The 15,214-nt window shown below is 35.8% G+C and overlaps 2 protein-coding genes and 1 long non-coding RNA gene across 3 annotated transcripts; 2 read left to right on the plus strand and 1 right to left on the minus strand.

The window, feature by feature from the left end:
* Positions 1-448: 448 nt before the first annotated feature.
* Positions 449-6,815, plus strand: LOC112182363. Its single transcript, XR_005804457.1, has 2 exons — positions 449-633; positions 6,468-6,815. It is a non-coding gene; the product is annotated as an uncharacterized LOC112182363 (long non-coding RNA).
* A 1,491-nt stretch (positions 6,816-8,306) lies between these two features.
* Positions 8,307-12,192, plus strand: LOC112173807 (cytochrome P450 714C2). Its single transcript, XM_024311494.2, has 5 exons — positions 8,307-8,773; positions 10,090-10,316; positions 10,499-10,740; positions 10,994-11,366; positions 11,636-12,192. Exons 1-5 carry the CDS (start codon positions 8,470-8,472, stop codon positions 12,059-12,061), a joined length of 1,572 nt encoding a protein of 523 aa, XP_024167262.1. The 5' UTR covers positions 8,307-8,469; the 3' UTR covers positions 12,062-12,192.
* Positions 12,193-13,182: 990 nt separating this feature from the next.
* On the minus strand, positions 13,183-13,647 carry LOC112166122. The gene has a single exon (XM_024302892.1). The coding sequence runs from the start codon at positions 13,645-13,647 to the stop codon at positions 13,183-13,185; it is 465 nt and encodes a 154-aa protein (XP_024158660.1).
* Between the last annotated feature and the right edge of the window lie 1,567 nt (positions 13,648-15,214).

Below are 15,214 nucleotides of genomic sequence, written 5' to 3' on the forward strand. Positions count from 1 at the left end.
GTGCGTTTTGGGGGGATTTTTTGCTCCCCTGCTTATAAGCACCCAACCTGTGTTCGTTTGGTAAACCAGCTTTTGCCCCACTTTTGCCAAAAGCCACCGCTTCTTTTGGTTGAAAAGCAGAAGCTGACAACCCCTTGCTTTTAGAAGCAGGCAAGGGCTTTTGTCATTGTAGCGGGAGTTACTGTAGTTTAATGAAATTTTCGAAATGCCGGGATGTGTCCTCTCTTCCTTTTAGCAATTACACCACAATGCCATCAAACCATTCTCTTCCGTGTTCAAAAGTGAAGCCTCCAGCGCGGCGCAGTGAACATGCACTTGCATCTCACTGACTGCCTCATCTCATTTGTGTTCGAAGCCTCAATCCAATCCCCAGATTTTCGTACCAGGCTCTAAAAATCGAAAGGTTTCCAAGTACTAATAACTTCTCCCTTTTCCATTTCAGTTCCTATTTCGTCTTTCATTTCTCAATCTATGATTCCCTATCTGGGTTCTTCTTTGATTCTCTTAATGCTCATCTGGGTCATGCTTCTATATTCAAATCCTTGTTTGCAATTGTTATTGAGTAAGCTTGATGGTTTATAAGTTCACAGTTTCAACCAAGAAGCTGATTACTAGAATCTTGTTTGTCAAGAGGTGCTCGCCTCTTGTTTCCTTTGTTTGTCTTTTCAATTATCAATTATCTAGCTGCTACTTTGTTTCTGTATTGCTATGTGACATTGGGTTTCTGTGCTTAGAAGAAGTGCATGTTTGATCTGGGATTTTGGTTGTTTTTTTTTTTCAAATTTTGCTAGCTACAGATTGCTTGGTTTTCTAATGTTGGAAGAAATGAGTTTTTTCTTTGAGAAGCATACAACAGTGGAGTTTTGAATTGCTTTAGGAGAGTTGTTTCTGGAATTTGAACTCATTAGTGAGCTGCTGAAAATGTAATTGATCTTTAAACTGTTCTTAGAACTAACAACTCAACTGCTTTCTTTTTCAGTTTTTCTTCCATATATGTTTGGAGATATCAAGGTTGGTTTGCTCTCTTTGATTTTCTGGTTATTAGTTTCATTTTCAATTATCTCGGTGAGCAGGAAAACATTGTTTGAAAACACTCATCACAAAACAATGAAGCAGACTACTCTTTAATCATGTATACAGAAAGATGTATAATGATGAAGGTCGTGAAGTATATGCATGTTTGGCTTGATATAAGCTTAGAAAAAATATTGGAGGTTTGAGTTTGGTCCTATATAATTATCCATCTACTTTCAAACCAAATCATTGTATTTAGATGGTATAATGATCGTATTTTTTAATCAATTTAAGGTAAGGTTTTCTCCTATTAGTACTGTAGTAAGGTCTGCCTGCAAAAAAACTTTTTAAATAACTCAATTATTTTCGACAGCCTAGCAGCCTTTTTTGAATCTCAATCTGTATTTACTTGAATTATGCTACAAATCTCTATCAAATTACATCATTGGTTGCTCAGCTTCTGTTGGTTAATTTAGGCCTCATCAAAAAGCCTGCGGATCAAGTGGGCCGATGGAGACCCGCCGGCCCGCAGGCTTTTGGCCCGGCCCTGCCCGTCAAAAAACCAGCAAAAGCCCGCCTTGGTGGGCAAATGGAGGCCCGCAAAAACCCGGCCCGGCCCGTAAAAGCCCGCAAAATATTATATATGTGTGTGCGTGTGTGTGTGTGTTTATATATATATATATTAATATATATATATATATATATATGTATGTGTGTGTGTGTGTGTGTGTGTTATATATAGATATATCTATATGTGTGTGTGTGTTTATAAATATATATATATAGACGCATATAGATATATATATATATAGTCATATAGATATAGATATATATATATATATATCTATATATATATATATCAATATATCATATGTGTGTGTGTGTTTATATATATATATATATATATACAGATCCTATCCAGAGCGAGGCATCGCTTTGAAATTTCAGAGCGAGGTTCGGGTTTAGGGTCACTTTTCGGTCGCATATCCACATCTCAACCGTTCAGTTTTTAGGTACTAATGTATAGATCATCTCTGCAAAATTTCAACAAAATTGATGGTCTTTAAGGTATCTAACTCGCTTAAACCAATGGACGAACTGAATCTGTCCAACCTGAACCGTACTAGCTTTAAGGCAGTTATCAATGCCTTAAAGACCATCAATTTCGTTGAACTTTTGCAGAGGTGATCTATACATTAGTACCTAAAGACTGAACGGTTAAGATGTGGATATGCGACCGAAAAGTGACCCTAAACCCTAACCTCGCTCTGAAATTTCAAAGCGATGCCTCGCTCTGGATAGGAACTGTATATATATATATATATATATATATATATATATATATATATATATGTGTGTGTGTGTGTTTATATATATATATATATATTAATATATATGTGTGTGTGTGTGGAAGTTCTTATACTATTATATTTCTATATAAAATATGTGCATATATATATTCTACATATCGGTTGACCAATCCGATCGGATTCGAAAATATGGTGAAATTGGCTAAATTTTTTACTACACTCATAATTTATTGTAATCCAACGGTCGGTTTTTCCATTTTCTTTGAATTGATAGGGGTTGCTCTTTGGAGTGTATGATATATAAATATAGGTTTATAAGAGTAACTACGTTTGACCTAGTTGATCGAATTTGAAACGAGAACCAAATTGGCTGGATTTTCTACAACCACCATAAAACATTACAATCTCTTAGGGCTGTCAATTCCGACACGACCCGATAACACGACTCAAAACCCGCACAAAATAAAGCGGGTTGAACCCGCACGATTAAAAAGCGGGTCAACCGTGGGTCAACCAGCCATGACCCATTTAATAAATGGCTCGGCTACGGGTTAACCCGCCAACACGAAGTGAACCCGTATAACCTGATTATGTTATACTTCTTCTTGAAATTTTGGACGTTGGGAGTATTTGATCATAGGATTAGACTATTTGAAATATTTTTCTTTATAATTATTGGATTTAATTATTTATGAATATATATAATTATTTATATTCTTAGTCTTGTGGAGTTTTTAGTGAATTTAATCAATTTATGCATTTTTTTAGTTAAATGGGTTGCATTGTTGACCCTTAAATGAGTTATTTTGTCTAACACGACGCGACCTATTTGTTAAATGGGTTAAGCGGGTTGGAAATGGGTAACCTGTCTAATAAATAGGTTGGGTTTGGATTTAAATTTTTGACACGATTATTAAATGGATTGGGTTTGGGTTTGTATATTGCGACACGACAAATACCTTGACCCGACACGAACCTAACCCGACACGACCCATTGACAGCCCTACAATCTCTCCATCGAGCGGTTGGTTTCTCCGAATTCATTTTCTACTTCATGGTTGCTTTAGAATGAACCTAAATAATTTAAATGCAATGTGTAAGTCATACAACTTTAGGAATAAAATTGGTATAGACCAATGTGTTTGTAATTAAAATTAATTTTTTTTATCTTATGTCCACGCACATCTATTGATGGAATATATACAAACGTGATGTGAAAAAATAAGCACGTTTCGCGGTTGTCACGGCATCGGTCAACCAATAAAACATATAAGTGACTACGGTTGACCAATCCGATCGGATTCGAAAATATGGTGAAATTGGCTAAATTTTTTACCACACTCATAATTTATTGTAATAAACTCATCCAACGGTCGGGTTTTCCATTTTCTTTGAATTGATAGGGGTTGCTCTTTGGAGTGTATGATATATAAATATAGGTTTATAAGAGTAACTACGTTTGACCTAGTTGATCGAATTCGAAACGTGAACCAAATTGGCTGGATTTTATACAATCACCATAAAACATTACAATCTCTCCATCGAGCGGTTGGTTTCTCCGAATTCATTTTCCACTTCATGGTTGCTTTAGAATGAACCTAAACAATTTAAATGCAATGTATAAGTCATATAACTTTAGGAATAAAATTGGTATAGACAATGTGTTTGTAATTAAAATTAATTAATTTTTTATCTTATGTCCACGCACATCCATTGATGGAATATATACAAACGTGATGTGAAAAAATAAGCACGTTTTGCAGTTGTCACGGCATCGGTCAACCAATAAAACATATAAGTGACTACGGTTGACCAATCCGATCAGATTCGAAAATATGGTGAAATTGGCTAAATTTTTTACCACACTCATAATTTATTGTAATAAACTCATCCAACGGTCGGTTTTTCCATTTTCTTTGAATTGATAGGGGTTGCTCTTTGGAGTGTATGATGTATAAATATAGATTTATAAAAAATTAGTGTCTTTAAAAATTTATTTATCAACAAATTAGTATCTATATATAAATATAGATTTTTTTTGGTACAATATAGTTATATAGATTGTTATCTTTGGTTGTATTTGATCATTATCCATTGAATTTCCAAAGCTTGATTAAAAAAAAAATACATGTGTCTTTAAATATTTATTTATAAATAAAGCCCGCAAGGCCAAGCCCGGCCCGGCCCGAAAAAGCCCGCAAGGCCCACTTTATATGGACGAGCTTGGATTCTTTGATTTTTAATAAAGCCCGGCCTGGCCCGGCCCGCAATTATTTAAAAATATAGCAAGGCCCGGCCAGGCCCGCAATTATTTAAAAATATAGCAAGGCCCGGCCCGGCCCGGCCCAAGCCCGCTATGAATGGGCCGGGCCCGGCCCATTGACGACCCCTAGGTTAATTGTGGGTTTGGGGATTATAGGATTTTAAAGTTTTGAGTTTCTCTTTCTGTATGAAACTCTGCACTATCTATCTTGCTTAGCTAGTGGGTGCGAAAGACTGTTCATTTATGCTTAAAGTGTGCTTCTTTGCACATTGTTGAAGTTCCCTAAGCTATTGCTATGTCTCTTTCTATGTGGAGTGGTTTATTTACTTACTATTGGAATTGAAAAGTTTTGACTTCACAGTTTGTTTTCAGAAAGATTTTCCTGAAATATTAGGTAAATGAACTTCTTACTGGAAATTTGACATCTTCATATGTTTGATCAGATGGTCAATTTATTCCGGTTTTTAACGTTTTGAGCATCTGTTATAAAATCCAACTCTTTACTATATCAGAGTCTTGGAAATTAATTTTCATTGCTTGTGTATTGAAATTCATTTGCAACTTTGTTTATGTTGGTCGTGATGCAATAGCGATGAATTTGAATATGCTTTTAGAATTCTATCTATCATATTCCGTGAGTGTACATCTGTGAGCACATTATGTTTCTGATGTTTTTGACCTCCTTTTCTAGGTCTTTGCAAATACTATATATGGATTTGTTGAGACACATTTAGTACAAGTTGTTATACGCACTAGAGTTGAGTCACTTCAAAATCTTTCGCAAGAGCATTGGATGAAAAACTAGTTGACCTTGCTGTCATTATAGCCTAATAGTTTCCTTCTGTGCATGAGAACAGCAACTTGTGGATGCATTTTTTTGACGTTTGTTTTCACTATCAATTCATTATCAGCTAATTTCACCTGAAGAAGTTTGTGAGCTTGTATCAGGTTTGTGTAGCTTGTAGTACACAAAGAAATTTGTGAAATTTGTTTGCAGTTATAAAGAAATTTTAGATGATTTGGATTCTCTCAGTGGTGAGAATGATTGATCTAGCTGAGCCCTGATCGGCTCTGATCTAGATCTATTTATGTCTCATGAGTCAAGTCTCTCACCACTTTGCTCCTACTCATTCTTAATCTTTTATTTGAAGTCAATCTGATCCCAACTTCAAATCTCAGTAAACCCAGGTTAAGCTCTGTTTTTCTGTTTGTTTTTACAATTTTCATTTGCTATGTTTGTAACTTTGTATGTGTTGCTATGTTTCTGTTATCTGTTGTATGCGTTGCTATGTTTCTGTTATCTGTAAACCCAGGTTAACTTTGTATGTGTTTCTATGTCTCTTATCTGTTTCGACATCAACTTTTCTTTTGTTGTCTTTTTTCTCTGGTTTCTATTTATACAGCTCTGCTTAGTATTTCGTAATTGATCATGGATTAATATTCACAATTCTTATGAAATTCTGAAACATTCATGCATAACTCGGGCACTCATTAATTTTAATCATAACTTTTGGTTATGTGGTGATGTGTTAGGGTATACATATGCTTTTGCAGCTTCTGCTAGAGTTTTGTGTCTCTATGTATTTAGATACCTCAAAAAGATAAAGCAGAGGAATAAACAACCACTGAAACCAAAACAGCTAATGTTTGCTGCTTCCCTCGTTAATTATAGTGTATTGACTAGGAAATTATTCATCTTTGCTACGTTTTATGTAGTGGACTATCTAGTAGCATTTTCGAATGTTTGGTAATGTGTTAACCGGGGGCTTCTTGTTCAATCTTCTGCATTTAGTTTGTCACAGCAAACAAGGGTCAACATATTCCATATTCTCATAGTTTACCAGTTTCATGATATGTTTGCATTTATTTTTCTTCCATAGGTACTAAAGCTTGGGCTACTTTTGATTGCCAAACTTTGTTTCCATTTTGCTGATCAACCAAGAAGCTTCTCCCATAACTGAAATAGGCGTCATTCTAAGGTGAAGAAAAAGAAGGTGATGGGTCAAGTCATGGGATAGAGATGGATGATGATGTAGAAGAAGAATATTCATGGTCATGGTGCACAAGAAATGGAAATAATAAGAAATAACATTAATCAAAGTTTGATGAGTGCGCGTAATAACTTGAACATTTGAATATGTTATGAAATTTTTTGTGGTTACTTGATGTGAACCAGAAACCAATTGTTATTAATATTACTAATATATTTGTATAAGTTATTTTTAAAATTGTCCAATATTAATCATATGCTCACTATAATTTATAAAAATTGAAAGTTGACAAAAATGAATAAGGACATAATAAAGATTAAAAATAATAACAAAAGCATTTGATCAACATTGTATTACGAAACAATCAAGGCAAAATAATATCTCATGTCCAATTTGGTCATTTCACAAACAAAAAGCACAAGCCAGTTTGAGTTTACCAAACACTTTACCACTGCTTTTTGCCACTAACAACACTTAAAAAAAACCAGTTTACCAAACACTCAGCTGCTTTGCTTTTCAGCTATTTTTTCTCAGAAATAAGCAAAAACAAGCTTTTCTGAAAAGCACAGCCATGCCAAACACACCCTAAACCTGAACATGGAGTAAGTCGATCTCCATATTCAGAGATTGTGAACCTCTTTCTTTTCTTTTCTTGTTGAAGGTGTAATAGTATGTCATAGATGGTAACAGTATCACAAAGCATGTGGATTGGCAACTCTTCCTCATGTGGGATTAAATCATACCATTTCGATATTCTTTAGAGCATCTTCATTTTTTTTTTTGGTACAAAATTATTAATTATTCTTATTATCTTTTTGGTTTGTTAGAGCATCTTTAGCAGACTCTCTATTTTGGCTCCTAAGCTATTTTGGAGAGCATGTTTAGCTTTTTATATATTTTAGCAGCTGCACCAGACTCCTAAGTGGCTCTCCATTATAACTTTTAGCTATCTCGCTCCTAAATATAGAGAGCGAGATGAGACTCTCTATAATTTAAAACATTTCTTTTAAGCTATTTTATGTAATTTATAAATATATTTAAACTATTTCTTATTTATTTAAAAAATAATATAAATTCAAAACTAGCCATAATAGAGAGCACTGATGCAGGCGTATTTCTAAAGTGGCTAGCTAAAATGACTTTTTAGCTACTTTGGCTAAAATTTAACTAAAAAATGGCTAACGTTGCTAAAGATGCTCTTAGGATGGTACTAAGAATCCATAACTTTCATGTATTGTTCAACCACCTTAAAAGGTCAGTAAGACCAAACAAAAATAGATAAAACAATATTTTGCAACGATTGATCTAATGCAGCAAAGTAAATAAGTAATAGATTATCAAAAAAGACAAATATTACCCTAGTCCAAAAAACAAAGAAAAAAACAGATGAGTGCTCCCCAGTCCCCACCCAGATTAATAATAATCCAATACCCAGTGAATGGCAGACATATGGAACAAAAAAAACCAGAAGAGGCCAAAAGACTAAAGAGAAATTCTTAGGTGGGGGTTTCCCACCACCTGTCTTTACGACCCTGCAATCAGAAGAGAGGAAATTTTTCATCTTTTCCAAAATTACCCCTACTCCCTGAAGTGCAATATCTAAAAAACCCCCCTGATGGGCATTGATTGGGCCTCCCCACCACGTGTCCGTGCGGGTGCCCTACGCAAGATTCTCTCAAGACTAAAAGAGCACCTTAGCATGCTTATTTGGTGTAAAGAGGACACTCACATCTGGGCAAAAGACCAGTTAACTATTTTCTTTCCTTTTTCTTATAGCAACTCTTCTCTACACACTCATTGTATAATAATGGTGACGGCCACACTTGGCCTTTAAAACAGAGGAGGAAGGATTAGAGGAGGAAGAGTAGAGGCAAAAAACTGAAAAGTATCAATGGCAGCAGAGGTGATACTATCAGTGTTGTTGGGTGGGTTTGTGATATGGGGGTTATATCTCTATGAGGTTTTGGTGCTACAGCCAAAGAGGCTAAGATCAAAGCTTGAAAAGCAAGGGATCAGAGGGCCTCCTCCTTCATCAATACTCCTGGGGAATATCCCAGAAATGAAGAAGATCAAAATCGAGGCGATGAAGAAGCCAGCAGCTATAACAACAGAAGCAAAGGATCACCCACTTTCTATTGCTCATGATTGGCCTTCAAATCTATTCCCTCATATTGCGCAGTGGCGAAAGGAATATGGTAAACCATTTTGTCAACTCTTTATTTTCTCTATCAACCTATGTAAGTAAATTACAACAAAAATGTTAGAAATATGTGAATTTATATAATTAAGCTATTAGAGCACCCACTACCTATGTAAGAAGTCATGGGTTCGAGTCACCATCGGGATAGAAGTGAAATTTTTTTTATCATCTTTTATTTAAAAAAAGAAAAAGAAAAAAAAAAAAAAAAAAAAAAAAAAATATATATATATATATATATATAATTAAGCTACAAAATTTGTGCCAATTATAAAACAAGGCATGTATAGAATTAAGTGTAAACCATCACCTCCATAGCAAAGCTATTATTGCCCACCACCTCTATTATAGTATGCTTGGGAAAACTAAGCAATTTCAGGCTGCAACTAGTTAATGATATGGGTTATTAGGCAGCTTGCTTGAATCCGATGAATTACACATATTTTTTTATATATTAATTGGTTGCTAGTTGAGCTTTAATTGTTACTTAACTTCCAATCTGTTACCTTTCGGTTTAGGAAATGCTGTAAACTGACCCATATTCTTTTAGCCGAGTCCTCTTCTGCACATCTTATTGGTGCTGCTGTTCAACGAGCCCCTTTCGGGGTTCAACCCCTGTATTTCATTTCGATGCTAGTTCATATAGAAAGATAATTAAATAGAAGTACGAAATGATGTAGTTTTGGAGTTAAACACAGGATTACAATTTAGAAACAACAAAAAATTGGAAGAGAAGGGGCTACATTGGCTGTTTCACTCATACAAGATGGTGCATTGATAATATAAATATGGCGAAACCCAGACATATAATACATACTTATCATTACATTTCCAATTCGTAATGCCACCTGAAAATGTTCTTGTTACTATCAATTTTACCGGATTACTGAGGACATCTTTCCCTGAGTTGAGACTCACCTGGAGCTTACCTGTGCAAGTGCAACCTATGTAGGAGATGTGAGAAGCAATCATCATTATGTGGTTAATGGTCTCTTGTTAAATATGTGATGTTACAAAACTATGAATTTGGATTGTTCATAATGTTGATTCTTGTTATATATGTGGTCTAAATTGATACTTTAATGATAGAATATGCTAACATAAGTGAAGAATTCAAGAGAACAATAGCATAACATAACATATACCAATATAAGTCTTCCAAATTTCAAGTACCAGATTGGTTTTGCATATCATTGTCTTCTCTGTACATCATAGGAGGATTGATGACTAAAAACACTATTTTAGATCCATTTGAAATATCAGATGGAATGGCCAAGCTTATCTAATATATGTTGATGAGTGATGTGATGACAGGGCCAATCTTCACCTATTCAACTGGAAGCATACAGCTATTAAGCGTTACAGAGATAGAGATGGTGAAGGAAATTAGCATGTGCACATCTTTGATTTTAGGAAGGCCTGCTTATATGTCTAAGGATTTGAAGCCCCTATTAGGACAAGGCATTATCTCTTCAAGTGGCCAAACTTGGTCACACCAGAGGAAAATCATTTCTCCTGAATTCTACTTTGATAAGGTTAAGGTAAGTCTCCAAATCTCCTAAATAGCCTAATAAACTTGTTTTTTTTATTATTTATTGATTGCTAATGTAATGATAAGCATGGAGTTTGGTTAGTTTTCTTTTCAATACACTAGAAAAGGAAAAAGAAAATACTTTGGCAATTGCACTCAATCCAGCTGACAATTATCCATATCTCTTTCAAGGATATGGTCGATTTAATGGTGGACTCTACAGCGTCACTATTAAGATCTTGGGAAAGCAAAGTTGAAAGTGAGGGAGGAATGGCATTGTTTAGGATTGATCAAGATTTGAGAAGCTTGTCAGCGGATATAATATCAAGATCATCCTTTGGAAGTAATTATTCAAAGGGGAAAGAAATCTTTTCAAAGCTCAGGACTCTTCAACAAGTTATGTCTCAGGGAAACCTTGGCATTCCCGGCGTAAGGTGTGTTCATCATACTCTACACATCTAGTCATCAGAAACATAGGCTTCCTGCAGTGTTGGTTTTTTTTTTTTCGAGTAGTTCTACTGGTCTCACATTTCTCATATAGTTAGGATCCATTTCTCTTGTGAGCATTTTCTTACACAGTACACTGCTATAGTTGTATACACACATGCATACATATTCTCTGTGTCTATATATACATTCCTTACTGGCATCAGTTTAATGGCTCATTGAATATCCAAATCATGGTAGGCACTTGCCAACAAAGAGGAACAGAGAGATAAGGAGTCTAGAGAACGAGATTCACTCAATGATACTGGAGGTTGCAAAAAAGCGCAATGAGGCTACTTATGAGAAGGATCTTCTTCAAATGATACTCGAGGGAGCAAAAAATTACTCTGATGCTGATAGCTTTTTTTCATCTGGTATGTCTGAGGACCAGTTCATAGTGGATAATTGCAAGAATATATATTTTGCTGGCCATGAGACCACCGCCATCACAGCATCATGGTGCTTGCTGTTGTTGGCTGCATATCCAGAGTGGCAAGCTCGTGTTCGTGCTGAGGTGCTTGAAATTTGCAAGGATGGCATTCCAAATGCTGATGTGCTTCGAGGCATGAAAACAGTACGTTACTTTAATTACTATATAAATCTTCATAATAACTTTCTTCTTATAATCTGCTAATTTGGTTAGTGCTCTCTTGGCTCGCTGTCTGGCATAAGTGTATTACATATTAGGAGACTGAATCTGATTTAGGTCTGTTCTATATACATCTCCTAATGAAAACAGTAAATAACTGACTACTTTGAGATTTGTAGGAAGAAGTGATCTCCTTAACTCCTTTCTTAGAAAGTGATATGGAATTTCATTGTAAACTCTTGATTTGTTGGCAGTTGACTATGGTGATTCAAGAAACACTGCGCTTGTACTCACCAGCAACTTTCATCGTAAGACATGCATTGGAAGATATTAAACTCAAAGATATTCTAATTCCCAAAGGAACCACCATTCAGATCCCAATCTCAATGGTGCAGCAATTGCCGGAATTATGGGGACCTGATGCTGCTGACTTTAATCCCAATAGATTCGAGGATGGAATTCGTGGGGCTTGCAAGTTTCCTCAGGCCTATTTCCCATTTGGATTTGGCGCTCGCATTTGTGTTGGCCAAAACTTGGCCATGACAGAATTGAAGGTGATTCTGTCTCTCATATTATCCAAGTTATCATTCTCGCTCGACCCTGCATACCAACACAGCCCGGTTTTTAGGTTGGTTATTGAACCTGAACATGGAGTAAGTCTCCATGTGAGGAGGGTGTGACCTTCTCTGTATAGACTAATAGTAATTTTCTGGTGGTTAGTGTATTACGGTTTCTGAATTCTCTGACTTCTGGAAGTTTCTGGTTATCGCAATTAAAGTCATATCTAAGTGCCAATACAATATTTCTGGTAGATATCTGTGAATGTTATTGCTCGTTTTCACTAGTTTTACTAGCCATGCCATCTTACATGAGTACAGTAATGATGATTGAAAATTGTGAATTTTTGGTGTAACAAATTCTCAATCCACATGAGCAATCCTTAACTAGAATGTTGAGTTGTCCCCCAATTGGGCTAAATTGGACTCAAACCGTACCGTACTCTTTTAGTGACAATGATATATATATAGACCAAACTTAAACAATTCACAATCAGTGAATCCCAGACCCCAATTGAATAAAAACTTGTTCGTTTCTCTCCACACTAACAACATTAATTTATGAGAGACATACCATTTATAATTCATCTTAGAACTCCCAAACAACTTAGGGCTTGTCCGGTAACGTTTTTAAAAATGATTTTTCAAAAACCGATTTTGAAAATAAAAACGAGAAAACAAGATTGGATTTTTGAGATCAGAAAATGTGTCCGGTAGCTTATTCCGAAAACAATTTTCAAAAACGAGAGAAGATTGCGACTAGAGATGAGAGAAAGACCTAAGAAGAAGATAGAGACATGAGAATATGGAAGAAGAGAGCACATTCTTTTTTTTCTTTGTTTTGGAAAATATATCTCCATGTTTTCTAAAATATGAGAATGAAAAGGTGAAAACGTCTATTTGTCGTTTTCCTGTTTTACGAGTAAAATAAAAAATTATTTTCAAAAATTATTTTCTGCATTTTTGAAAACAGACCAACGAACGCATTTTCAAGCCATTTTCATTTTATAAAATGAAAAAGATGACTTGAAAACCTTACCGAACGCCACCTTAGTTTTTTGGAAATTAAGAAAGCCAAAAACAAATTGAGAATGAAAAAAAAGGGTTGGTCTTGCTTTGGGCTTTTCTGTTTGCTTGTTTAGTTTGGGCTAGTTTGCTTTGTATTTCCTGCCATTTTGGGTGTTCAATGAAATGTCATTGTGTCCAAAAAAAAAAAAAAACTCTAAATTCCACTAAGGTTCTTGCTACCAGTTTTGACTTCTATCAGTTTGTCTCGGATGTTTGAGCTGGATGTGGGAAGAATTTCCCTTGGACTCGGCATAACTATATGGAGGAATAGGTGCAGAATTTCCCTCTGACTCAGCACAACTATATGGAGGAGCTGTAGGAGTATTTAGGTCATCATTCTTCTTTGTCCTGATCTCGTTTTCAAGTTGTTTGATCTCGGTTTCGAGTTTTCTGATCTGCAGTAGTCGTTGTATGACAAGAGCAAGGAACAAAGAGGTCGCCAGAAGAGTGAATTCAAGAAGGAATCTGTTGATCATCATCATTATAAATTGGTGAACACAGGAGATGAAGAACACCCCCAACACGGTGATCGCTACAATTTCCACAAAAACACGACCATTGCCGTCATTTAGTTCGTCCAGGCGAGTTAGCATCATCTTCCTCAAGGGGAACTCAAACAAGATCAACAGGATCAGAGCCATCTGTGAGAACATGAGCGTGAAGAGTAGTAGCTGAAACATAGTGGATCTAGGGAACTTGAAGGGCTAGCTGTAGTAGTGGAGGGGGTGAAGGAATGACTTAATTATTATCCTGGAATGATGATCTTAAGGACAACAGTTCTATTGCTATCATAGTAAGGAGTGCATCATATGTTTATCGAAGATGGATGGTACTGAACTAAAGTTAGGATTAGGGTTTTGCGTGAACGGAGGAGCACAATTATTTCTGAGACTACTTCTGAATTCGTCTCTATAGGCGTGTTTATGTAAGCTCAAATGTGCATAATATAGTAAGTAATAAAACTCAGATTAGAAGGAATATTTCTCAATACAATTCCGGTAAGCAAACAATGCATGGCTTGCGGACTTCCAAAAATCTCGTAGCACGAATCCACCAACAAACTGGTCCATGAGGGCCAAATGGAAACCACCGACGTCGGGTTTCAAGTTGAATGTTGATGCAGCCTTCCTTCCCAACCAAACCACTGGTGGCATTGGAGGAGTATTAAGAGACTCGACAGGTCAGTTTAGGGCTGCATTCTTTCAACCTGTAATGTTTGTGGCAACACCAAAGCAGTGTGAACTCCTAGCCATTCGAGCGGGTTTGGATCTGTTATCCTCATGTGGTATCCACAACGTCAGTGTTGAAAGTGATTGCATGGAGGCTGTCTCTGAAGCAAACTGTAGGAATTATGATCTGTTAGCTAATGGAGGTATAGTGGATGACATTCATGCAGTATGGAGTAGGTTGCAGGGCGTGACCATAACTACTCCGCGAACGTGTAATGCTGTGGCACACCACCTGGCAGCTTTAGGTTTTGAAAATCCTATTGGAGCTGTCTGGTTTGACCAAGCTCCTTCTCATATTAGTGATGTACTACAGCACGACTGTGTTCAACTCGTTTGAGTTGTTTGATCTATAAAGTTCTTTCTTTGATTCAAAAAAAAAAAAAGCAAACAATGCATGGTCTGATCATTTTAGATTATTATTATTATTTATTTATTTATTTATTTATTTATTATTATTATTATTATTATTTCACGTTTAAACAATTCATACAAGATTATACACATTTTTAATGATTATGGACTGAGTTTTGGTTTTTTATTTGATAAAAAGATATGCATTTATGAATTAAGGGCAACAAGCCGTCAAGCCCCATTGAATACGTACAGCCCACATAGGACCAAATTCAAATAAGGAACAGCTACAGCCCACAAAGGGGTACAACTGATGCTTTGATTTTGGTGACATTTGTTGGGTAAACCACTAGTGCTCTACGAGAGATTCTTCGGTAGAGCAAACTTGTCATGTGACGATACGCCCAGTCAATCAGTGCTTATGTAGAGGGGTGTTTTGAATATTTCATTTTAATTACACATTGGTAGTTTCGAAATACAAATAAAAATAGAGAAAGATGATTAATTGGACATACTACGTGGCTGGTATGTCTACCATAATTAAGAATTTTTTTTTTTTTTTTGAAAGGCCTAATTAAGAATTCTTATGTTAGTTAAGAAATGCAAAACTAATTGGACAGTCAAAACA

This window comes from Rosa chinensis, chromosome 1 (assembly GCF_002994745.2).
Source record: "Rosa chinensis cultivar Old Blush chromosome 1, RchiOBHm-V2, whole genome shotgun sequence".
NCBI classification, from domain to species: domain Eukaryota; kingdom Viridiplantae; phylum Streptophyta; class Magnoliopsida; order Rosales; family Rosaceae; genus Rosa; species Rosa chinensis.